The sequence below is a fragment of the Danio aesculapii genome, chromosome 8, assembly GCF_903798145.1.
Source record: "Danio aesculapii chromosome 8, fDanAes4.1, whole genome shotgun sequence".
Lineage (NCBI taxonomy): Eukaryota > Metazoa > Chordata > Actinopteri > Cypriniformes > Danionidae > Danio > Danio aesculapii.
In genome coordinates this window covers 40,026,097-40,053,172 of record NC_079442.1, presented here as the reverse complement: position 1 = coordinate 40,053,172, position 27,076 = coordinate 40,026,097, and the positions used below count along the sequence as shown (strand labels likewise).

General features: G+C 33.0%; 1 protein-coding gene across 2 annotated transcripts in view; it reads right to left on the bottom strand.

Annotated features, from left to right (window-relative positions):
- The window catches only part of kcnn1b (potassium intermediate/small conductance calcium-activated channel, subfamily N, member 1b), a 78,594-nt gene that overhangs the window by 12,469 nt on the left and 39,049 nt on the right, over window positions 1-27,076 (bottom strand). For both annotated transcript variants that reach the window (XM_056463966.1, XM_056463967.1), the window contains exons 4-7: window positions 24,760-25,178; window positions 6,951-7,092; window positions 4,052-4,162; window positions 1,402-1,529 (exon numbers count right to left, since the gene is read on the bottom strand). In XM_056463966.1, coding sequence (XP_056319941.1) covers window positions 1,402-1,529; window positions 4,052-4,162; window positions 6,951-7,092; window positions 24,760-25,178 — 800 coding nt within the window. The remainder of the gene's footprint in view (window positions 1-1,401; window positions 1,530-4,051; window positions 4,163-6,950; window positions 7,093-24,759; window positions 25,179-27,076) is intronic.

Sequence of the window (27,076 nt, the reverse complement as noted above, 5' to 3'; positions counted from 1 at the left end):
ACCCCTTAATGCTTTTGTGCCCTTTGCTTTAGACTTTAAGCCTGGATCGTTAAAATAGAGCCCTTAATGTGTACGTAATTGAATCATTCACTCAAGAGATTTGCTTAAAAATTATGATTCATCTGATAATGAAACAAATCTAATCCTTTTCAGTGAGTAACTGAATCATTCAAGAGACTTGTTCAAAATACGGATTCATCCAGTACAAGTAAAGCTTTTAGGAGCAAGTCACTGAATCATTTGTTCTAAAGATTCATTCAAAAATGCTGATTCATGTAGTAATCAAAAGAGTGAAGTCTTAATGTGTACATCATTGAATCGTTCACTCAAGAAATTTGTTTAAAAATTATGATTCTTCATCATTACAACAAATTAAGTCTTTATCAGTGAGTAACTGAATCATTCAAGAGATTTCGTCAAAATGTTGATTCATCCAGTAATAGACTTATTAATTTAAGAGATTTACAAAAACAAATGTGAATTAATCCAGTAATAAAACAAGTGAAGCTTGTAAGTCACTAAATAATTTGGTTTGTTCAATATAGTCATTCAAATAGATTAATTTAGTAATAAAACAAGTGACGTCTTTGAGTTAATCACTGAATCATTTATTTAAATTAATTAAAAAAATAATATTATTAATTAACCTTTTTTAATTGCAGCAATTTCGATGTCCATTAGTCTAGAAGTTTTTTTATTTTCTATTTGTAGAAAAAAATAGACACTATTTTAAAAAGTGAATCAAAATGCATCCAGAATCGTGCAGCTCTAATACCAGTAAAATTTCACTATAAGAAGATATTACATATAAAATAAATATAAACAAATAAAATCAAAACACTAGCATGTAGCCTTAAAGTATAATTAAAATCATTAAGAAATAATTAAGAGCGGTCAGTGGGTTTTCTCTTTTTCTTGCCAGTAGTATCGTTTGATTGATATTTTCATCATAATAAATGTGAAACAGTAAGTTACCACAAATGGATCTGATAATGTAAGAAAAAACATTTATACACATAATTGAGCAGCTTGTCTGATAAACGTACCCTATAGTTATTATATTTTCAGCATAATATCGTGGAAAGCCTAGTTAATGTCATCCTCAAGATATCAGCCCATGATCTGACAGATAAAACCTCTACAATCTTAAAAACGCAGAGGCAATAAATCAGCTCGAGTCTATTTGGTCTAAAAGGTTCAATTGGGTTTTCAGAACTCCATATAAAACATTTAATGTGAGTGGATTCCCTAAATTCGAAAGAGTGGACTTGAACTAAATCCAGTTTTAATCACCATAAATTTAAGATTTATATTTCATCTCTCACATAAAATAGAAAGGTGGACAGCAGACGTAGCAGAAAGAAGGATGATGAAGATTAAATGTTGTGAATGTATACGTACTGGTGAATGGCCTGCAGGAACTTGCGCTGATGCTTGCGGACCTTGGCATGGTCAATCTTCTTCACAAGCTTTGTGTGTTTGTAGATTAGCCATGTTTCCCTGAGTACATTAGCAGCCGTGTTTTTCACCTGTCAGCAAATGATGTTCAGATTAGAAACTTGCATTAAAAATTCATTTTAAAACATCAGCAACAGCTGGTGGAGATAGAAAGACACTGCAGTGTGTTTTGGAACTTATTACACCAAAAAAATGGAAAGGTCTAAAAATAAACTAGGGGGAAAATCTACTGTTTCACCTTAGTTCAGGTGATGATGTAAATAAAATAGTAAATAAATAAACATAATAGCTTCTACACTACCAAACTAAAAGTCTAGTCGCCTATCCAAGTTTTAGGAACAACAAATACTAACTTGACTTCTAGCTGATTATTTGGTATCAGCAGTGGCTTATATGAAAGGCAAAGGCCTCTAGATTACAGTTATTTTAACAAAATAAAATATGATCATGCCTTGAATTTTTATTATTTAATTAGGACAGTAAGGTCTGACTTTGCTTAGACAAAAGTCTTGTCACTTAACAGAAATAATGTGCAGTATAGAATATAAAATCATGGTGCAGTGGAAAAAGAATTGTATTTTGTATGACTCCCATGAGCTTGGAGCACTGCATCCATACATCTCTGCAATGACTTAAATAACTTACTAATAAAATCATCTGGAATGGCAAAGAAAGCATTCTTGCAGGACTCCCAGAGTTCATCAAGATTCTTTGGATTTATCTTCAAAGCCTCCTCCATCTTACTCCAGACATGCTCAATAATGTTCATGTCTGGTGACTGGGCTAGCCAAACCTGGAGTATCTTGACCTTTTTTGCTTTCAGGAACTTTGATGTGGAGGTTTGATGTGGAGTATGAGAAGGAGTGCTATCCCGCTGAAGAATTTGCCCTCTCCTGTGGTTTGTAATGTAATGGGCAGCACAAATGTCTTGATACCTCAGGCTGTTGATGTTGACATCCACTCTGTAGATCTCTCACACATCCCCATACTGAATGTAACCCCAAACCATGATTTTTCCTTCACCAAACTTGATTGATTTCTATGAGAATCTTGGGTCCATGCGGGTTCTAATAGGTCTTGTGCAGTATTTGTGATGATTGGGATGCAGTTAAACAGATGATTCATCAGAAAAATCGACCTTTCCAAAAGATAAACTAGAAGTCAAGTTATTATTTTTTGCTCATGTTTAAGTGTTTTTTTTTTTTTACATTTGTTGACAAAATAATGCTATTTAAATAATATTTTTTTACATTGTTTTTGACAAAATGATTTGCAGAAAAAAACAAAAAAACTGATTTTTTTATATCTCATTTTGGCCAAAAATCTAAATTACTTAACTGTTTAGATTATTTAAACATATTTTAATTATAGTTAATAGTACTTTTTGCATTTAAAAAAAATTAAAAAGTGATTACTTGGCCTCAGTTCAAGTTACATTCTAATTGTTTTACAAATGTATGCTACTAACGAATAATACTTTACACATTTACAGTATGTAAACAAATACAATGAACTGAGATATAAATACAATGCATAACAAAATTATTGAACCTCGGTTCAAATGAAAATTGAAATGTATTATTTTTTAATGATTATTGATTAATACATGATACATTCTACAATTATGTGGACAAAAAAAAACGAATGGGAAAAATACATAAAAAGTAATGTCTTGTAATGTGATCTCACTCAAGTGTTTAATGATGGTTGACTGTCTTAATACGTGAATTATGTTTGTTATGACATATTTTAATATATTGTTCACTTTCATGGGAATGTATAAGTGTTGAACTGTCATTGTAAGTGTATGGGTGTTTCCCAGTACTAGGTTGTTTCTGGAAGGGCATCCGCTGTGTAAAACATATGCCAGAATAGTTGGTGGTTCATTCCACTGTGACGACCCCTGATAAATAAGGGACTAAGTCGAAGGAAATTGAATGAAGGAAATTACCTGACATTGTCCTAATGTATTTTACAAAATTTTGTATTTTAATAATTGGCCTACATAACATTTTAATTTAATTTAATTTAATTTAATTTAATTTAATTTAATTTAATTTAATTTAATTTAATTTAATTTAATTTAATTTAATTTAATTATTACTATTATTACTATTACTATTATTTATTTTTGTATATGTGTTTATATTTCTATGGCTCTGTCAGGATAGGGTGGGTGTTCTTTGGTTGGTGTTTGGTTACTAATACAGTGTATTTGTATCACATTTTTTTCTTAATGTTTTGAAACAATGAAAGTATCTGCAAACAAAAGTAGTCTTGTACCTCAGTGTAGGATAGAATAAACATGAACTACTTTGTTTAATCAATAGGAAAAAATCTTAATAGCGAATAAATACATTACTACCAACAGTAACTAGTTATAGATTCTGCAAGTTTTGGAGATATTTCTGCCTAGAAAATGATACCATCAGGAGAATGTTGGCTGATTTCCACAGTTTATGCAGCTTCAACATTTGGTTTAAAGTGTCTTGTGCAGTGACTTTGACTGCTCTGTTTAACTCTCATGTTAATTTAAACCTACTTGTTTGTCATTCAGCTACACTTGTTATTCTGTATACTGAAACATGCTCACTCTTTTGCAGAGTTGAGTGTCCATCATAAAGTTATGGACATGCTTTTCAGCCTTGGTGAGCTCTAGTTTTCTGGCTACGACAGCCACCACGAGAGCAGTGCACCCGGCCCCCTGAAAAACACAAATACAGCAAACATTAGACATTTCGGGAAGCTTTTTATACACAGCTGTTCAACAAAGTGGATTCATGGCTTGACAACATTATGGCTGAGTGGATATTAATTATTATATATAAAAATTATATATGCAGATAAACTTGAAAGGGTATTGTAAAGAGGACATTTTCTTTTAATAAGATGTCAAATAAATTGTTCATGTTTGTGAAGTTTCAGGTGCTATACCAATCATTCATTCATCCCTATTTGAGTTTGTTCTTGTGTGTGTGTGTCCCTTTAAATGGAAATGAGCTGCTGCTTTCCAAAAGTGAAAGGAGCCTTCACACGCTATTCTGACACTCTAGAAACAACAAAACAAGCACTAGCTAGCATGGAAGACTAGTAGATGGTTAATACCTCACATTCAAACCAGAGTCTGGAAATTATGAATAGGAAAAGATTACTCCTAGACTAACCCAGGATGTTTCTGAGTGGTTACAGGATGCATATATGTAGCTGTTGTTGAGTAAAGTTGATTAAACTCATCTATTAGCATATTACTGCTCTGTTCTGATGTCTTTGTAAATAAACATTACACTATTAGCACAATTCTTGTATCCTTATAAAACATAACAAGTCTGTCATCTGACTATTCAGTGCATAATAAATGTGTGTTCATGAGTTTAAAGTAAGTGTTTTGGGAATTATTATAACGTCTCTGTGAATACAGTCAGAAACAATGGTAAATTTTATCCACATTAACCAGTGTCCAAATATTTTAAAATATGATATAATTTGACCATTGTTTGTAACGCAGTTCAGTGTAAAATATGTATATATACGTATATTAAGTCTTTGACAGTGAGCAACTGAATCATTCAAAAGATTTGTTCAAAATGCTGATTCATCCAGTAATGTTTTTATGAGTAAGTCACTGAATCATTTGTTCAAGACATTCATTCAAAAATGCTGATTCATCCAGTAATGAAACAAGTGCTTTTATGAGTGCGTCATCTAATCATTCATTCAAGAGATTTGTTTAAAAAAAGATGATTCATCCAGTGATAAAACTAATCAAGTCTATTTCAGTGAGTAACAAGTCATTGAAGAGATTCGTTCAAAACACCGGTGCATCCAGTTATAAATATCAAGCTATTATTTTGGAGTAATTCACTAAATCAGTTATTCTAGAGATTCATTCAAACATGCTGATTCATCCAGTAATTTTAATTTTAAATGCGTTAAAAATAATTCACTAAATAATTTGTTCAAGAAACTGATAAAAAATGCATATTCATCCAGTAATGAAACAAGTGGTCTCTATGAGAGGATCATTGAATCATTCACTCAAGAGATTTGTTCGAAAACTAATGATTCATCCAGTAATAAAACAAATCAAGTCTTTATCAGTGAGTAAGTGAATCATTCAAGAGACTCATTCAAAATGCTGATTCAACCAGTAAAAAAAAACAATTGAAGTTTTTTTTTAATAATTCACTGAATCATTTATTCTAGAGATTCATTCAAACATGCAGATTCATCCAGTAATTTTAAAAGTTACTTTTTATGAGTAATCCACTGAATCATTTGTTCAAGAGACTCATTCAAAAATGCATATTCATCCAGTAATGAAACAAGTGGTCTCTATGAGTGGATCATTGAATCATTTACTCAAGAGATTTGTTTGAAAAATGATGATTCATCCAGTAATAAAACAAATCAAGTCTTTATCAGTGAGTAAGTGAATCATTCAAGAGACTCATTCAAAATGCCGATTCATCCAGTAATAAAACAATAAGTATTATAAGTAAGATATTGAATCATTTGTTCAAGAGACTTATTCAAAAATGCTGATTCATCCAGTAATGAAACAAGAGCTCTCTATGACTGCATCATTGAATCACTCACTCAAGAGATTTGTTTAAAAATTATGATTCATCCAGTGATAAAACAAATCAAGTCTTTATCAGTGAGTAAGTGAATCATGCAAGAGACTCATTCAAAATGCTGATTCATCCAGTAATAAAAAGTGAAACTTTCTGAATAATTCACTGAATCATTTGTTCTAGAGATTCATTCAAGCAATCTGATTCTTTTATTAATGAAACAAGTAAAGTCTGTCTTGAAGTGTAGTAAAGTAAAGTCTTGAAGTGAATCACTAATTCAAACTATTAAAAAAAATCATGAATATTAAGTAAACATTCTTTTAAATGCATTGCAGGAATCGCCATCTTATATTAATCAACTATTGATCTATGGATGATGGTCATTTTATGCACAATAGCCATACAGCATGATAACAAACATTCTTAAAGAAGTGAAGAGTTTATACGCAAAAACCTCTAAAAGCCATCAGAAAATTTCTTCTAAAGTAGCATTTTTCTGTGTGTAGGCTCAGTCATTTTACTTTTATAGTGACAAATAAGTTATTTATTTTGCCTTTAAGGTGAAATAACTGAACATAAACATAGGAAGCTGACAAAAATGGTCATTTTAGGCAAACATGATGGCATTTAGAGGTTTTTGCATCTGAACTTTTCAAGTGTTGACCCACATTGGTTAAGCCATTCGGTGTAAAATATACTTTCCCCCAAATTAAACACTTAAACATGGAAAAAGTCTCCTTTAAAATGTATATACAGTAGTTCCTCTATAAAAAGCTTTATGGCCTGCTGACATTACAGCTGAGTGGACACTTCTAACTGTAAAATGTATGCAGATAAACTGGCAGGGACATTATTATCTTAGAAAAAGAAATGAATATAAGATTTGTACATAATGAATAGGGTAAAATAGAGACGCACCATGATTCCTGTGAGGAGACACACTCCCTTCCCACAGTATGTGTTAGGCACCATGTCTCCATACCCGATCGACAGGAAGGTTATGGAGATCAGCCACATGGCTCCCAGGAAGTTACTGGTGACTTCCACTTTATCGTGATATCTGATGAGAGAGAACGACAAGAAAAGAAGATGGGATTAATTTGATACAGTGACTAATCGATAGCTTTTTGAACAAATCTCAGGAGAAAACCTTTAAAGGTGACCCCTGTGCTTGTCTGTAGCGATAGAAATTAAAATAATTGAGGGAAATAGTTTAGATAGATTTCAATTACTATAATTTAGTAAAACATATATATAAATACACTGTTTTAGCTTTTTTAATGAATTGGGACATATTGCCTAAAAGAGTATTGCATCTCAGCTCAGGTTCTTAATTAATTCAATAAATTAATTATTAAATACATTTAAATAACATAAAATGAATAAATATAGTACACATTACTCATAAAATGAATGAACAATTAAAATGTATTTTGACAAACTAAATGAATGAGAACAAATACTGATTTGGTAAACATTTTAATTTAATTATTTGAACAATTTAATAAAAAAATTAAAACAACATAATGCCAACATAATTTAGATCAGTTCAATTTAAAAATGTAAATAAATTTATCACCTAAAACATTTAAATATGTAAATTAATGTAATTAAATTAATACAGCTACTTTAAAGCTACAATTACAGGTAAAGTCAGAATTATTAGCCCCCTTATGATTTGTTTCTTTTTTAAATATTTCCCAAATAATGTTTAACAGAGCAAAGAAATTTTCACAGTGTGTCTGATAATATTTTTTCTTCGGGAGAAAGCCTCATTTGTTTTATTTCGGCTAGAATAAAAGCAGTTTTTATTTTTTTTTTAACCATTTTAAGGTCACAATCATATTTGTTTTCTATAGTCTACAGAACAAACCATTATTATACAATAACTTGCCTAATTAACCTTGTTAAGCCTTTAAATGTCACTTTAAGCTCAATACTAGTGTCTTGAAAAATATCTAGTAAAATATTATTTACTGTCATCATGGCAAAGATAAAATAAATCAGTTATTAGAAATGAGTTATTAAAACTATTATGTTTAGAAATGTGTTGACCAAATGTTCTCTCCGTCAAACAAAAATTGTGGAAATAATATACAAGGGGGGCTAATAATTCAGACTTCAACTGTATATAGACAATAATGAACTGGAATTCTTTTAAAAATAAATAATTTAATAAATCATTTAAATAAATCATGGAATAAATTAATAAAAATAATTATTTTGACGGACAAAAGAGTTTCTTTTATACCTAAATTTAGGTTAAACTTTAAAATAAATTAGAATATTTAAACCAGTGGTGTCAAACTCAGTTCCTGTGGGGCCGCAGCCCTCCATAGTTTAGTTGCAACCCTGCTTCAACACACTTACCTGTAGGTTTCAAACAAGACTGAAGTGCTGCATCTCAACTTGCATACTATCCGTCTTAAATAGTATTTGAATAGATAATTAGTACATCCCAAATCGTAGTATGTTGAAAAGAGGATGTCAAAGGTTCCTGAATGGTTAACTATTTATTTAACTATAGTAAAAATTTTAAGTGTAGAACCGCCCATACTCTAACCGCTGATATTTCCCACAGTACATTGCGCGTTGGATGTGAATTCGATTAGAACTACAAACACGAAAGAAAAGTGTAAATAAACTACAAACATGATGGACGCGAGACCAACCGTCAAGTAGAGAGGCTTCGGTAAAGATGTTTGAATGACTGTTGTTTAATATCTATCCAACTGGAAAATATTTCAGTCATGTTGTCTGTGTTATATTTCATTTGTATTAGCAATACTGAACTTCTATAAAGATGTGTTTGGACATTAATCGCTGAATCCAGAATTATTCAAAGACCTAAGGAGATTTCTCTGCATGAAAGACTCGTGAATGGGAGATTAACACACAGCTGAATCTCCAATAGGTAGGAAATTAATTATGACAGAAATGTGGATGATGTGTGGTTGACTGACAGGTGACGTAACTAAGCAACATAACGATCTGTTAATAAAGTACACTGCCGTTCCATTTGAAAAAGTACCCGACTTGTGTCCTTGCGTCCTCGGAAGTTCTTTCTTCCAAGTCTGAACTTGGCAAGTCTTAACTTTCTAGGACGCAAGTCCAAATTTTGCCTACTTGGTATTGAGAAACAGCCATACTCTGTTATATACGCAAAAGTACAGATTTTTCCTTCACAAAAAAGTAGATACTATTAGGGCATAGTATAAGTATGCAAATTGGATTGCAGCAAAGGACTTAATTAGTTTGATCAGATTAGGGTTGAAACTAAACTGTGAAGAGCTTTAGCCCTCCAGGAACTGAGTTTGACACCTGTAATTTAGACCAGTGTTTCCAACCCTGTTCCTGGAGGCACACCAACAGTACATATTTTGGAAGACTCCCTTATCTTACCCGTAAAAGCTGAGGTCATACTGTACTTTTCTTCCCATCATACAGAAAATGCAAGCTCATGTGACAAGTTTCGCAGTTCGCTGCGTTGCAAAGTTCAAACTTGGTGAACTGTGACCTGCGAAATCGCATCACTTGACTGCGTGAGATCAATCGAGGATCAAAACATGACCTCTGTACAGAAATTTAAAACATGGACCAATTTTTTTAATGTCTAATCATCTTGTTTAATCCTGCCCCTTTTCGCAACACTGTACAAAAAATTTTTGCACGTACAAACTGTAGTGTGACCAAACCAATACTTCAAGTTTTGGAGTTTCTTCTAATATTCTGGTGAGTTGATTCAGGTGCAGGGCGGCACGTCCATAGAGACAACCTAGGCGGCAGAATAGTGAGAGCCCCCCACTACTCACATCCCCACCCCCCCCGTCCTTACTTCTTTCACTACCGTTTTGATTGAGGGTGGCGTGATTGTCATTTGCCTAGAGCGCCAGTTCAGCTTGCTCCGGATCTGTTCAGGTGTGTTTGATTAGGGAGAGGTTGAAAATGTGTACTGTTGGTGTGCCTTCAGGAACAGGTATTGGGAAACACTGATTTAGATCATCTCTCTTAATTTAAATAAAACAGAATCTAGATTTAACTTGACAAACAAAATATCCAAGTAAAGAGTATAAGAATTGATTCCCGCACCTCACTTCAAGTTTTCCGAACTCTACTTAACAAACTGTGCTGCTGCAATCATATTTCCATAGATATGCATTGATTTGTCCCATACTTAATGATAGGCTAACGAAAAAGTACTTCCCTTAAAATCAACACAAAGAAAGACCCATCCGAATTGGCAGCCAACTACTCTACACTTTTGCATTAGGGGTCTTTTGAAAAGCTCAATTACATTTGAAGGGTAATCTTAAAGACGACCTAAAGTGTAATATCAATAAGTATTGAATGTAGCAGCATGTATCAATATTCAAGCCTGACCGCACGGGATAAAAAGGCAGACGGCCCAAATATAAATCAAGGTGCCTTTGTGTACATCATTTTCACGGGAGCGATGTCCATATATTGTTCTGGTGTGAGTGAAAGAGCCCATTAGGAGGCCTGCTCTTGTTCCCCCAGTGTTCTAGATCAGTCTGGTGCGGAGAAAGCATCTGTGTAAAAACTATTGTGGAGGTCACAGTCCATTACACAAGCATAAAGAGGCTATATGGAGAGGAAAAAAAAAACATGCCGGCAGTGTAACCAAATCCAAAGCTGCCATGAGCTCAGATAATGCACTGCTCTGACAGTATGAGGCACATCAGAGCATTCAGGCAGTCAAATTCAACATTATCTCCCATCAGAGAGCTTCATTTGTACATCTCACAGAATCATACACATAGATTCAGCCTTTACAGAGATTTACCACAGTGAGCCACCAGTTACTACACTGCAACTGCTACTAAAATTAAGCAAAATGGGGTCCTTTTCTCGTCATTATTGAAAAAAAAACAATAATTAAAATGACATTCCGAAAGTTTCTCATGGTGTTTGTTGAGTAGCAGGAATAATTGCAGTAACTGGAAATTCTGAATTATGTTTGAGTTAATAGAGCTGCACGATTATCGATTAAATGAAAATGAATTTTTTTCTGCATGATGTTGAATAGTCGGCACTATGGGTGTCAAAATTAATAAATTCTTCGGTGCACCATGATGCAGATGTTGACAATTCTGTATCGGTTCAGTAAAAGATTCTAACCAGTTATTACGTATTGACTTCACTTATCTCATATGTGCTATGTCGCGGTTGAATACTAAGGCCAGAGCGTTAGAGCCAATCACAGCCTTTTCTGTTAAGCCAAAACCAATCATAAACGTTTAACAACTTGCTTGACAACGATTCAAAAGCAAGCAGTTTATTTGCTATAAATTGTCATGTTGTTCTTTGCATGTACTTTAGTTTTGTTTGATGCAGAGTGTTTTCTTTGAGCAGATAAAATTAAAGGTACAGGGGAGTGATCACCAGAATAGGGAAGTCCCAGAGTAAAGTGAGAAAATATGATACACTGGTGTTTTGGAATATGGAAAACTGACTTTATGCTGTTTTCATCTGTTTTTATATTTTTTGTTTCTATTTTATTTGTACTTGTTTCTTTTATTCCTGTTTATGTAAAACACTTTGAATTGCCACTGTGTATGAAAACCCAGTACTGGGTTGTAGCTAGAAGGTCATCCGCTGTGTAAAACATATTGTTGGAGGTTCGTTCCGCTTGATGACCCCTGATAAATAAAAGGACTAAGCCGAAGAAAAATAAATGAATGATGCTAAATAGAAAAACTAATAAAAAACACATATACTTTATTAGATATTCTAAATATTATGTATTGCTGCACAATCTCACGAAGATTACTTAAAACTACTGGATTGATGTCGATTGAGTTTGTGACTGCATGTTCTCCCCATGTTCGCATGGATTTCCTCCGGGTGCTCCGGTTTCCTCCAAAGTTCAAAGAAATCGCTATGGGTGAATTGGATAAACTTAAACTGGTCGCAGTGTATGAGTGTGCATGTGTATGAATGCGAGAGTGTATGTGTGTTTCTCAGTACTAGGTTGAGGCTGGAAGGGCATCCGCTGCGTGAAACATATGCTGGAATAGCTGGTAGTTCATTCCACTGTGGCGACACCTGATACATATAGGACTAAGCCAAAGGAAAATGAATAAATGAATGAATTTCAGCCCCTCCCACTGATTAGCATAGGCTTTGCATACAGGTTGACGTTAAAAAATTAAATGAAAAAGAAAACTGAATTAAAAGTGTCAATAAAAGGAAAACTTATCCTTACATTTGAATTTGAATTGTGCCACTATTGTGGCGTGAACATTAATAACAAGTTTTTTTTTTAAAGTTTGACTTTTAATTTCAATATTGGCAGTTTTGACTCGGATATGCCGTGAAAATCAAATGTTAAATCGGCAACTTCATTTTATTGATCAATTTTGACAGGGGCGACGTGTTGTAACAGTGAAAATGTTAAATAATTTCATTTCATCTTGAATTTTGGCAGATATTTTGCGAACAGAGTTTTTATAATGAAATTGTTCATATGGTTTACATTTTAAAGGTTTATTTGATTTATTTAAAATGTACCTATCATAGCAACCACAATCTGCTGATGTAACAGAAACTACTGTGTAGACTGTGAAGTTCATAACTACATTTAAACTCTGCGTAAGTGGTAATGTGAAGGCAGATGGCACTATTTGTGGTGACCGTACGTGCAATATATCCCAATCATTGACATTTACTGTTGGAAGAAGATTGTTCAAGTGTTTGAATCAGGCTTTTAGCAATTAAACGTGCAGCTCTAGTGGTCACCCCTGGTAAATCTCCATAAAGGCAACAGCATACCATCTATGTTGATTCTCACAGACAAAAAGATTCATAAAACAGTCTACTCAGGTAAAAAAATATTCACCCAAACGCCCCTTAAATAAACATCAAATCTAAAATAATTCAAAAATGATGCCAGAGTTCCAGAACAAGGTCTTCTTTTGGCCTCGGATTCATGTTCCATCAGCATGAACAATATTATGTCCATGTGCTGACGACGGCGTAACTCTACATTTATGTTGGAATGAATCAATCAGCGAGAGTCCAGCTTCTGTGCCCATGAATTTAACTGAGGCCTCATTAGCTTGAGTGCTATTAAACGAGGCCTGTCGACTAGCCTGCCGACAAATGATTTAAAGTGAGCAAGTAGCGGTGGCCATTTAGGGCTGAGGCCAAAGGAAATACGGCGTCTCTAAGGGGTTCCAACGGTGCTGATGAAGCACCGCTCCGTTCCTCCAAAGATTCATCCACTGTAACTCTTACGCAAGACTTGATAATGCTAAAAAATAACAAGCTAGCGTGACACTAGACTGGAATATTAGCTTAGTTGGTGGCCTCAGCACTTTTTCCACAACAATGCTGCTGAAAATTAAGTTTGTGATTTGGACACAATATGATCTGGGCATGTTTAAAATAAGATGCATTTATCTGTGAAGCAAAGTTGTGGAGATAATGTGTTCTGTATTCTGAAGCTTTCTTATTGTTTGTGCATAAACCACACAAAACTTGTTCTCAATACAAGATGAATGTCACTGAGGTAAGGCAATTAAACCTCGGAGGTGATATGGGTGTTTCAGCTACTATGGGCACTTTTAAAGTTATTTATAAAAATAAATATGATGAAAAAAACTTGTCAAAATGATATACAGTTGAAGTCAAAATGATCAGCTCTCCTGTGAATGTTTTAAAAATATTTCCCAAATAATGTTTAACAGAGCAAGGAATTTTTCACAGAAAGTCTTTTTTGTTTTATTTTGGCTAGAATAAAAGCAGTTTTAAATTTTTTTAATTGTTTTAAAATCATTTTAAGATCAATATTATTATAAATTAGTTATTAAAATAATTATGTTTAGAAATGTGTTGAAAAAAATCTTCTTTCCATTCAACAGAAATTGGTGAAAAAATATACAGGGGGGCTAATAAATCAGGAGGTTTATTAATTGTGACTTTACCTGTACATTTGAAAATAAAACAAAAAATATTCTACAAATTAATTAATTTCACAGTTGAATTCATTTAAACTAAGTTCATTAACAACTGCAAAAAAATATTATGAAGAACAAAACTATGATCTAATATTGTGTGAGGGGAAAACGTGTGAATTTAAAATATTTAAAAATGACCTATTTAATTGTTTTCAGTAATAAATAAAAAACAAATCATATTTTTTCACTTACTGTATAAATTGGATATGAAATTCAAAGATATTTAGTGTATGCTTTAATTTGATTGCTTAAATTATACAATTATTAATAATACAATGAATTATAATACAATTATTATTAATTATTATTTTCAGTCAAAAATATGAAAATCATCATCAAAATAATTGTATTTTCTCAATATAAACTGTTCTTCTGAATCTTCATTCTTCATGAAAGTCAGATGATAGTGGACAAATTAAATAAACCATTAAGTTTATTTTTGAGAAACAAAAACTGTTTTTGTGTCAGAAACAAACTTTCACACATCAGTGCTTATTTAACCTCTATATTTGAACACAATAGTGTTTATATATAAATGATGTAATATCCATGATGTAATATACTGTATTAATTCAATATGAGATTCAAAGATATTCGGTACGTTTTAATTTAATTTGATCTCTTAAAAAATGAAGCAATTATTAATAATAAAATGAATCGATTAATATTCATTATTATTTTCAGTCAAAAATGTAAAAATCATCATCATAATAATATTCAATATCATCATCAAAAAATTTATATTTATATTTATATTATAAACAATATTAACTGTACCTCAGATGTCAGATGATAGTGGACAAATAAAAAAAAACATCAAGACTTTTGTGTCAGAAACAAACTTCCATACATCAGTTTATTCAAGCTCTATATTTGAATACATTAGTGTTTATACAAAAATTATTCAATGGTCCATGATGTAATACTGTGTGGGAAAAAGGTATAAAAAAATAACCTATTTAATTGTTTTCAGGAATAAATATAAAACAAATAACAGTTTTCACTTACTGGATTAATTTGATATGAGATTCAAAGGTATTTAGTGCATGTTTTGATAGTTTTGATAGTTAGTTTGATTAATTAAACGAAGCAATTATTAATAATAAAATGAATCTATTATAATAATTATTACTTTCAGTCAAAAAAATATGAAAATGATCATCAAATTAAAATGATTTTTCTTTAAACAGCTTAATATTAACTGTTCTTCTCTGATAAATAGGGCCAGACGGAATCTGCGGATGTTTTTTTGCGATTTCTGCTGAGAATTTTGGTAAAAATCTGCGGATTTCTGCGGAATTATTTTGGGAGTATCATAACTAAAACCTTAATATGTGAAATGAAAAATAATACCTTTTTAACTTTTATTTAATGTTTAAATTTCAAATCCAATTAGATTCACTTTATTTGGTAAACAAAGCAAGTCTCTCATAAAATATCTCTACTAAAAGACAGAAAATATTACTTTACAAACTGCATTGTACATAAATCAGATGAACATTTTCATATTAGTCAATAATATTACTGTAATTAATTTAAAAACTGAATAAATAAAGATTTACACACATTTACTCAAGTAAATGAACAGAATTAATTATGGGCTAAAAATCTGCAGAATTCTGTGAAAAATCTGCAGAAAATCTGCGGAATTCTGCGCGCACAGATTCCGTGTGGGCCTACTGATAGATAAATGCCAGATGATAGTGGACAAATTAAGCCATCGAGCATGTGAAAAGCATGTCTAAGTGAAAAAAAAAATTATTGTTTGTAGCCACTTACTTTAAAAATACTTAGTAAAGTCAATAAATCATTTCTTTCAGTGTACATTGGCATGATCAGAAGTGCCCATGGTTGCAGAAAGCCCACATCTCTCGACTGTATGGAGGAGCGTTGTGTAGTACTGATGTGCAGAAGGAGCAGGTGTCTGATGAAGCACATACAGCCCAGTCTGATGGGTCAGAAGTGGCACAGAGCCTGGCTGAAGGGCTCGAGATGACCTGATTGGCATGGCTGTGCTGTTCTCTCTCTAGTTTATGGGTCATGACAAACAGTCCGGATCTCTATTCTCGCCCCCGAGGTCTAGGTCAAGATGGCATCTTGGTAAGAATAGCACTTTAGAGCACCAGAAAAGGTCAAATATCTGACAGCGCTTTAGGAAAATAACAGGCTGCCATGAACATGATGACCACCATGTTGACGCATGGTGTTAGCAGCCTGAAAATCCCAAAATCCCTTGAATGACACAAAAACAGTCAATTGCCTGAAGCTCTTCAACAGAGGCTGTTTTCATAGTAGGGATGGGCGATGTGGACTCACAAATATATCACAATATTTTCAGGTATTTGCTGTAATTATTTGATGATAATTTACATACACAAGAAAGTCCTGTACCATTAGAGAAAAGTATTATCCTATAAGTATTTCCTAACTGAATTTATTTATTATTATTACTTTATTCTATTTTTTTTACACACTTTAAAAATTTTTTTTTTAATATACAGTATGTTTCATTCATACAAGGAAGCTAGAGGGCAAAACTGTGCATAAGTTCCACATAGGCATTACAGAAGTGAAGCCATCCGGCTATAGCGGAGTAAAAAGAACATCAGTGTTGCCAGGGGTGTTCCTGTACAATTGGACAACTCAGGCTTATTCTGAAAATGTACCCCTATATACATTTCTGGAGAGCGCCAAATACATCCCAGGAGCTACATTTTTGCCTGTTTTTAGCTGCTTTTCCACTATCGTGCTGAACCATTCTTTATGCTGAACCGTTCCATTCCGTGCCAAACCAGGCCAGACAGCACGGTTACGGTTTCATTTTCCACTGTCCTGTTGCAACAAAGCTCATTTGAAACGTTACACAAAACGCAAACGCAGGTAAACGGCTCCCTTTGTGTACATAACTTTAAATAAAAGTCAAAACTAGGTTTTTCATGTTCATGTGTAAAAGCGAAAGCAACTGCGTGACTAAACACAATTATACCGCTCTCTCATATAGGGTGCTAAATATAGGTACATGTCACAGCACCCGTATTTATTTAGAGGTCATATGTTGCGCAGCTCTGGGCAAATTTTTTTGGGGAGGAAAATAACCAAAATGTAACGTGATTATTGAAAATGATTGGAGAGGAAATAAATAATATATTTAAAATCTCTGTACATAACAGGAAAATAAACAATGATAATGCAACAATAATAGTGCATTTATATTATAGTGGTGGCAATATATTTTTGGACAGGCCTTGTCAAAAGTGAGCGGACACTTTCACTAATAAAAAATATAGCACTTTTTATTTAATTTTTAACAGTCAATTAAATTTGCTGTTTTATATAAAAAGTAAATAATTATATAACAAATACAACATTTTGATGGTAAAATATAAATTTTTTAAGCGATGGCTTTTATTTATTTCAGTATTCAAACATTAAATAACGAATGCAGCAAGTGTAATAAAAAAACGAATATGAAACAACACACAGCATATCAGGATATAAAGCATATAAAGGACTATTATATTAAGCAAAATGCTGCTCTTTTATCCTTGTATTTTTTTTTTTGTCTTCATAATTACCTAACGAGCTATAGACAAATTCCTGCTTGACGTTTTAGAAAATATTTTGCGTAGCTACCCAGTACATATTAAAGATCACAGAGAACAAAAAACAAAAACACACAAACATGTTACATGGCCCTATAAATGTCCAACTTATATTTAACTGAATCATAAAATGGCTATAGCTAAATGTTGAAAATTGCTCATTTTATTTTTATAAAACATTTGTCAAAACGTATATATATATTTGAGTAAAAGCAATACCGACATTTAATTTAAAGAATCCATATTTATTTTATTTATTCATTCATTTGACTTGTTTATTGGTGCATATATAGGCTATGATTTAAATCAACAGTACCTTGGACAGCTACAGTGCTACTCTGTATAGCTTTTAAACGAAAGCACAAAAAATGAAAGAAAGATTTGACTTTCTAAGGCGACGGCCAACATCACAACCCGCCGTAACCGTCCTTCAGGTGGTATAGCTGGCATTAAATTACAAAATAAGCCGTCTGGGCTTTAAATTAAAAATTGCAATTATTTCCTCGTTGTTCAAAGAATCTGCAAGTTCGTGTTCCATGTATATAGGTTAGATGCGCAGCAGAAACAAAAGTCTTTCAGCAGTGCATGCAGTCGTTGGTAAAGTTTTCACCCGGATCAGGGCGAGTTTTTGTGCTACCAAATACAGTGCTGCATGCAATAAACTCACACTCAAGATCTCATTCACTAGGATGTCAATCAAATTAATCAAGCTCTGGCCAAGAATAAAACAGGCTATTTTATTTTTTTAAGATTTTAGATGAGGGGTTGGGAATTATATTATACATGGTTAATATTAATTTTAATAAATAAAATATGTTTGTAAGAATGTGGTAAGCCAGTGATTTCTTTCTCTGCCAGAGACTGCTCTATGGTTTTAAAACCCTTTTCAAATGTATCGTTTAAACCTGTATCATTTTTTTATATTAAATGTAGTGTTGTTTACTAGTGGATGTCTGCTGACTAGCGCTTCCGCTGAGCCAGCTGTGGTAGCTTGGCTACAGAGCCGCGACGTCAACACACAGAATCTGTCGGCACAGTTTAGCAGGGTTGTCTTACTGTGCCGAGAATTCCGGGCCGAGAATGGTTTGTAATTGTGCCGCACTGTTCCAGGCTCAGTGGAGAAACAACCGTAACCGTACCGAAGTGTTCTTAGAACGATTTTGTGTGATAATGGAAAAGCAGCTTTTGTTTTCGCGAATCCACCAGAGGTCGCTACGTACTGTACACTTTTTCAGATCTCAAATTTCTTTCACGAGTGCCATTCTCGACTGCTGTTCTCGTGTAAATCCACCAGAGGCTGCTGTCGACTGACTGTTCACTGACTAACTAATCGACTGACCCACCCTCCTCCTTCCCTAAACTCAACCAATAGTGTTTTCAAAAGCACAAATTGACCCACCCACCGACCTCCCTAAACCCAACCGACAGTTTTAAAAAGAATTGCAGAAAAAGAAAAGCCCTCGTCTGATTTTTACCACATTTTCAGATTTTACCAAATTCCCACCCTCTTATTTTTTGGCTTCTGTTTTTGGTTTAACCGCTTTCTAGAACAGTTCTTCATCGGACTCGAACCCCACCGTCGTGGTTAACTTCTCTCTGCGTCTCAAGTCCGCCGACGTACATGGCGAGCTACCAGACAAACAGCGGGAAAGCCGTCCATACGGGGGTAAGTGGTCAGCTGGTAAGCGCAAAAAGGAGCGGTGTCATACTGCCACATAGCTTTCATTTTAAAGACAAAATGCAGCCATACGTACTTCTGGCTAAATAATTTGCGATCTTCAGAAATGTACATAGGACTACGTTTTCAGAATGAGCCTATGTTGCAATTGGACTAGTAAAAAAAGATTCTTAGGCCATTTTCATAACATGACCTGGCTGCCACAGAGTGAGTAAAACTGTCCACCCATCGCAAAAAAATGATCAGAATCTCAGTTTCGCCAACATCTGGAAAAATTATGTCACAAGAATTCTTTCTGGTAATTTGCATTAGGGTTGTCAAAAGTATCGAGTTCGGTACTAATCAGTACTGAAATTTACCGCTAAAATTTGAGCACTGTTCTTAAACACTGCTGATTGGCCATTGTGTTTACACATTGTGGTCATCGATCTAGCACACTTCACCACTCTTCACCAAATGCAAAGACAGATTAATAGACACTGAAGCGTTTCAAAGGCATGAAGATCATTCAATCCTTAAGTGGATCGCTTATAAGTCAGCTCATAGACAGATCAGCTGATTGACGCAACGTTCACGGCCAATCACTGTCATATCCATTAAGCATGTGAACACAATGGTCAAACAGCTGTGTTTAAAAACACACTCAAAATTCAAAAAAGAAAAAAAACAAACATTATTTCACTTTTACTTTGGAGTTGAGGTATTGAGATGCACTGGTCCTGTCTGCGTATGTAGACTACATGACTGAGTAATGGTGGTGTGCAACAAGGCATGGCCTAAAGAGAAAGGTAAAAGTGAAATAATGGATTTTTTTTCCTTAATTAAATTTTAACAGATTTTATTTTACTTTAAACTATTGAAAAGTAACAGTGCTGAGAAAAAGGTGTTAAATGTTTAACATTTGTTTATTTGTTTGTTATTATTATATTGTTGAGGGCTAAAAGTTCAGTAAAAAAAATGCACAAGCAGATGTATGGTCACCCTAGATTTGTGACAGTTGGCCATGTAATAAGCAGGATAATGTACATGCAGCTGATTGTTTTCATAGAATAAAGCCCTTCAGTCTTACAAAACAGCTGTTAATAAGCTTTTCAGGATTTTTTTTTCTGTGAGAACAATCGACTGGATGTACATTATTCCTCACATAAATATTGCATGACTTCTTACTCATTCTATGATATGAAGCCATGTCTGGTCACAAAAAGAGGATATTTCAGTCACACTTAATTTAAAGTACAATTCACGCTATTAACAACCCATTAACAAATCATTAACTAAGAATTTTAGGTCGAAAAACTATCTATATGCTGCTTAATAGTTAGTAAGGCACTAGTTGGTGTAAGTATTGGGTAGGATTAGGGATGTAAAATAAGACAATTGTTTATAAGTGCTAATAAACAGTTAATATCTCCAGCAGTAAATGGTGTGAATTGCTACTCAAACTAGAGTGTCACTATTATTTCTAACACCCGGGATTTCTTAAGTGAAATTGGAAAAGTGTGTACATCTCTTTGTTTTTATACAGGCTCTTACATATGAACATTTTTTAATTGCAAACATGTTTCTTTAGTACATTTATTCACTGCACACTCCCATTGTAGGTTTTGTTGGAGAAATTTTTTTACAGGTATATCGCAAATGAAACAATATCGTCCATCCCTGATTTATAGGAGTTTATAGATGGAAGCAAATTTGGAAGAGGACAGAATTTGGGATTTCCAGGACGCCAGCGATTTGCAGTTTTGCCAGAATAGCTCATCGAGAGAAAGAGAGAGACAGAGAGAGAGTGAGAGAAATAGAAAGAGAGAGAGAGAGAAAGAGAGAGAGAGACATGGGCAGAAGCTAAGAGCCAGGGCAGTTTTTTTTTCCTTGCGGATCACAGACTCACTTTGGACCCCTGTCCAGCAGCAGCCGTGTGGGAGAAACATAGAACAAAACCATCAACAATGAGACACACACATTCACACATCCGCTTCTGCTGATTAGTCATATTAATAGCACAGGAAACACCAGCAGCATTTGATGGAGAAAATACACAGTAATCATTCACTCGAAAAATAAAAAAACAATCAGTCATTTTATAATAATCCTCAAGTTGTTCTGAACCCATACAATTTCTTTCTTTTGTGGAAATACTTCCTGGACACTTTTTACCATATAATGAAAGTGTCTTAGTTTGGCAAGTCAAAACAGCAAGGTAAAAGTATCATAAAAGTAATACAAAATAATCCAATAATCCATAGTTGCATGCCATATTACAGTACTTCTGAAGTCATATCATGGTTTTGACATGATTCCCTTACTTCTAATAAACAATATAAATAATCAAATCAATGGGTTCGATCTGTTTATCACAAAGAGAATCGGGTGACAGAGAAGAGACACTGAAAATGAAAATAGTGCATTATGTAGTTTGAATTTTAATTCACTAATTAATCAGAAATTTATTTATAATGATTCTGTGTAACATTAAATATTATCATTTTAAATATTTTACTAAAAAACATTATAATTTTATAATATTGTATATAATAATTTTGTATATTTAATAGTTTGAAGGTGCTATGTAATATTCTATGTAGAAATATGATAAAATGACATGGGATTGTGTGTTTTAATTAATTCATTCTTTATATTATTGTTACATTTCATTATTTCATTAAAATTGTTATATAATTCATAATTACAGTCACAAAGCAAAAAAATAAATAAATGGTTTTACATTTCCTTATTTTATTAAATATAATACAAAAATTATTGTATGACTTCAAAAAAGACTGAATTGCATATCTTGCATAATTAATTAGTTATATAAATCATTTTCAATATGAATCATTACAAAATTATCGAAATAAACATCAAATGTATTTCCATTCCTATAATTTTATTTAGTATCAACTGTTTGAATAACTTTAAAACTTAAGTAACCTATTTTATTTAATTTATAAACATAATAATGTCTTAAATATCTTTATTGCAAGATATTGGAAATATCTTTGTTACATTAATTATTGTTTGACATTGGGAATCACATAAAGCTATAAGTGGACAGCTCTTACGGTGCTTGTTTTGTCATTTTAGGCCATGGCAGCCCTATTCACCTTCATTACATAAAAAAGTATTTCACATTTTGTGTCATACAGAAGAAAGTTATTCAGTTTTTTTAATCAGAGTAACATGAGGAGTGAGTTTTTAATGTGTGGGTGTGCAATATTAATTTAACGCAAGACATTGCAGGTGAATAGGGTTAACAGTTGACCATACTTCCCCAATTGCAACTGCAAACAGTAAGTTGTATTACAAGTTTAAAAAAAATATTATGTTTGAATATACAAATGGGGTATTATTTTATTAAATATGCACTAAATTATATTGCTAGCATAAAAATCAGATCACTGGAAAGAGTCAGGTTAAATATAAAAAAAAAAATTATTAGTCAAAAAGTTTTTAAAGAGGAAGTTTTGGGATTCTATTCCATTACTTCATGTTTTAGAAAATTCAGCAAACAACCAGGAAACTTTTTTGTAGAATAAAATGTTGTATATATATATATATATATATTCAGTTAAAGATACACTCTAAGAAATTGCAGTTGCCCAGTTTTATTTATGTTTTTGAATAGCATTATGGAACCTTTATCTTTCTTCCAACAACTTTTAACCTTTAAAAGTTTGAAAATGACTTTTATTAACATTTTTAATAGTCTAAAGTGATATATTGTCTGGGTTGGTGTTGTATATTACATTACAAAAACCTTGTAATAAACTGCCAGTACATTTTCTGTTATTTTACAGACTAGGGTTGCACGGTTTACCAGTACTATGGTAGTATCGCGATACTATGGCTCCAAAATACTGGCAGTGCCACTGTAGTTTGTAAACGGTAGTATAGTCATTAACGGTCTATCTACAATAGATAATGTTTGATGTGGAAAAGTCACTAAAATCCTGATGTTTTCTGAAGTTTTAAATGCACATCTAAATCAGTTCATTTCAGTTCATCTCAGTATGATTTAGTAGCTACAACAACAGCACCAATCTCCTAAAAGAACAACTCACAAAGTGAAATTTTGAATTACTTTATATTCTTACCTGATAAGACTGAAAAAAAAACAATAGATAAAACACTGAAACAATTTTTGACCACTTCATATAGCCTAATTTTGTTGGAAAAATGCTCTTTTTGGTAACAAATTTCAACTGGTATAATTTCTATCCTTATTTTAATGTATTTGTTTTGTTGGTCAGTTATCTACTAAATAAACAAAAAGAATGAATACATTTTAGGTGAAGGGACATGCAAATCATCCTTTTTTTCAATAATAAGGAAATTATTAATTAAATTCAAGACCTATTATAACATGTAAAGTATAGCATTTCTGACCATTCTCTTTATCATTTGAGTTATGAACTACAGTATTGCAATACTCCTTGATATCGTGATACTTCAGCTGGTATAGTATCGTAAGATGAAATTATGGTATCACAACAACCCTATAGGGTATATGCGAAGCTAACGTTTCTTCCCATACTGATAAACTTCCAGTAAACGGTTAATGTGACGTTTTTCCATTTTATACGATTCCTTTTACAGCATCGATGTTGTAATGTAATTAAAATACAATCAGTTAGATAGACTTTGGCATTCATTTAGTTGCTCAAGCGTAAAACAAGACAAAAAGTCGTTTACTCGTACGCGCCAATCAGAATCGGCAGGCTAGCGCAGAAGCTCCATTGAATATACTGGGGTAAAATAAATGCTCATATTTTAAAGACATGACGGGGAAAAATGTAATTTAATGCAGTGCTTCTTGTACAATCTGAGAACCACTTTGTATCAGATATCACTCAGGCAGTGGAGATCGCTGATTTTTAAAGAAAACAGACATTAAACACTTAAATGATTTTGTAATGGCATACAGTTCACCTGAAGCACTTAACCCAGATTACTGACAAATTCCTTTAGCATACTTCAGCATATACCCTATTACAGACTTATAGTACATTATATTATTTCAAACTACTGTCAACAAAAGCCACTTTTCAACATCAAAAATCAAGAGAGCAGACATCGAGGTCCCATAATGCAATTCACAACCATTAATAAATGGAAAACTCACAAAATACAAAAACTGATAATTAATAGATATTTTATCAGTGTATGTATGAACAAATCCTTCCATAAAAACCTTCTGAATATAGATATGAATAAACTTTAATGATTGTTCTATTTGAGTGCTGCTTTTTACTACTAATTTTAAGAAAACCACCTTTAAAAATATCTATTATAAAATAAATCAACAGACACTAATTGATAAAGTGTGGTAAAAGAAAGACAAGTGTGTTGTTGATATTTTCTTTCCATCATCTAATAAAAACTCCCAAAAAACATGCGTGTGAAAACACAGCATCTCACATTAATCGCACTGCACAATTATTTTTTAATGCAGAAATCCCTGTTTTCCTCACCTCTCGCAGACATGCACAGTCCAGGCGGCGATAATCCAGGACGAGATGCTGAAGACCAGCAGGACGGTGCCGGGGCAGATGGTCATGAGGGTCTTCATGACGAAGCGCGTGTTGAAGTTGATTTTATTGAGGGCTCCGATGCTGCGCGACGAGGCGTCTGTGAAGAGTTTACTATGAAGGAGCATCACGCGGCCGATCAGGTAGAGGCGCAGGAACATGGGGATGGACAGGATGATGTCCACGTCTGCGTCCGCCACCGATGGCGAGTAGGTGAAGGCCAGGCGCGCCGTCCACGTGAACACATACTGGCCTGGGATGGGGTGGATGGCGCACACCAGCAGCTCCAGAACGATGAAGAGGATCCGCTCGTACGTCATGGCAATCCGCCAGTCGTCTGCTCCATTGTCCACCATGAAGAGCTGGACATCACACAACAAACAGGACAATCAGTAAGGAATATGAGGATCTGGCAACAAAAAAAAACACTTATATAGAGTTAAAGCCAGAGTTATTAGCCCTCCTGAATTATTAGCCCCCTTGTATATTTTTTTCTCCAATTTCTGTTTAATGGAAAGATTTTTTCAACACATTTCTAAACATAAAAGTTTTAATAACTCATCTCCAATAACGGAGTTCTTTTATATTTGCTATGATGACAGTACATAATATTTTGCTAGTTATTTTTATTAGTTACCTTACTAGTTACTATTCAGCTTAAAGTGACATTTAAAGGCTTAACTAGGTTAATTAGGCAAGTTAGAGTAATTAGTAGGGCCAGACGGAATCTGCGGATGTTTTTTGCTATTTCTGCGGAGAATTTTGGTAAAAATCTGTGGATTTCTGCTAAATTATTTTGGGAGTATCATAACTAAAACCTTAATATGTGAAATAAAAAATAGTATCTTTTTAACTTTTATTTAATGTTTAAAATGCAAATCAAATTAGATTCACTTTATTTGGTAAACAAAGCAAGTCTCTCATATAATATATCTACTAAAAGACAGAAAATATTACTGTACACACTGCATTGTACATAAATCAGATGAACATTTTCATATTAGTCAATAATTTTACTGTAATTAATAAAAAAAACTGAATAAATATAGATTTACACACAATTACCCAAATAAATAAACAGAATTAATGATGGGCTAAAAATCTGCGGAATTCTGCGGAAAATCTGCAGAATTCTGTGCGCACAGATTCCGTGTGGGCCTAGTAATTAGGCAAGTCATTGTATAACGATAGTTTGTTCTGTAGACAATCATAAAAAATATTGCCTAAGAGGGCTAATAATACTGACCTTAAATAGATTTATTTCATTAAAAACTATACTTTATTCTAGCCAAAATAAAACAAATAAGACTTTCTCCTGAAGAAAAAATATTATCAGACATACTGTGAATATTTCCTTGCTCTATTAAACATCATTTAGAAAATATTTGAAAAAGAAAAAAAAAATTCACCGGAGGGCTAATAATTTTGACTTCAACTGTATATGTTTTGCCTTATTAAAGACAGAGTTTTAGCTCAGACTAAATAAATAAATATACTTTTAGTATTTAACATTTAGATTCATTTATTTAGCAGACACTTTTATCTAAAGTTATGTGAAGAATACAACAAGCATTTTTTCATAAAGAGGTAAACCTCATAAATGCTAGTAATGCAAACTTTCACTGTCCAGACAGCAAAATCAAGATAAAATAGAGAGGGATTAAACTGCTTTAAATACTCATTTAACATATAATATTAAGTTAAATTACTGTAAAAGAACTTCAGATATTTTTATCAGGTGCATACAGTTGAAGGCAAAATTATTAGCCCTCCTGTGAAATTGTTATTCTTTTTCAAAAAATTTCCCTAGGGATGTTTAAAGGTGCAGTGTGTAAGTTTGAATTAGGCATTGCATTCCTGGATCAAAACAAACGCAAGCCAGCCAAACTGAGGACCAACAGGAGCGAGTCTGACTATTGAGCCTAAAGGCTGATTTAAATTGTGTTCTATATAACAGCAACGGCACGCGATAGAAGGAATATTTTCATATTAAAAGGAGTTTTTGTTCTAATCAACTACTTGAATTGAAATATTAGAAATGGATTTCATTTCTTGCAGCTGAACAACAGAAAACTGACAATGATCACCTCAGGTACACCACTTGTGCTTTATTCATTAAACGCTAACAATGTGAGTTTGAATGCCATTTTACAACACATTTATTGCCATACTACTGAAAGCAGCAGCAGATAGTTCACCTCAGATCTATAAGATAAAATAAACTGTTTAAAATTGAACTTTAGAAATGTGAAATAAATGC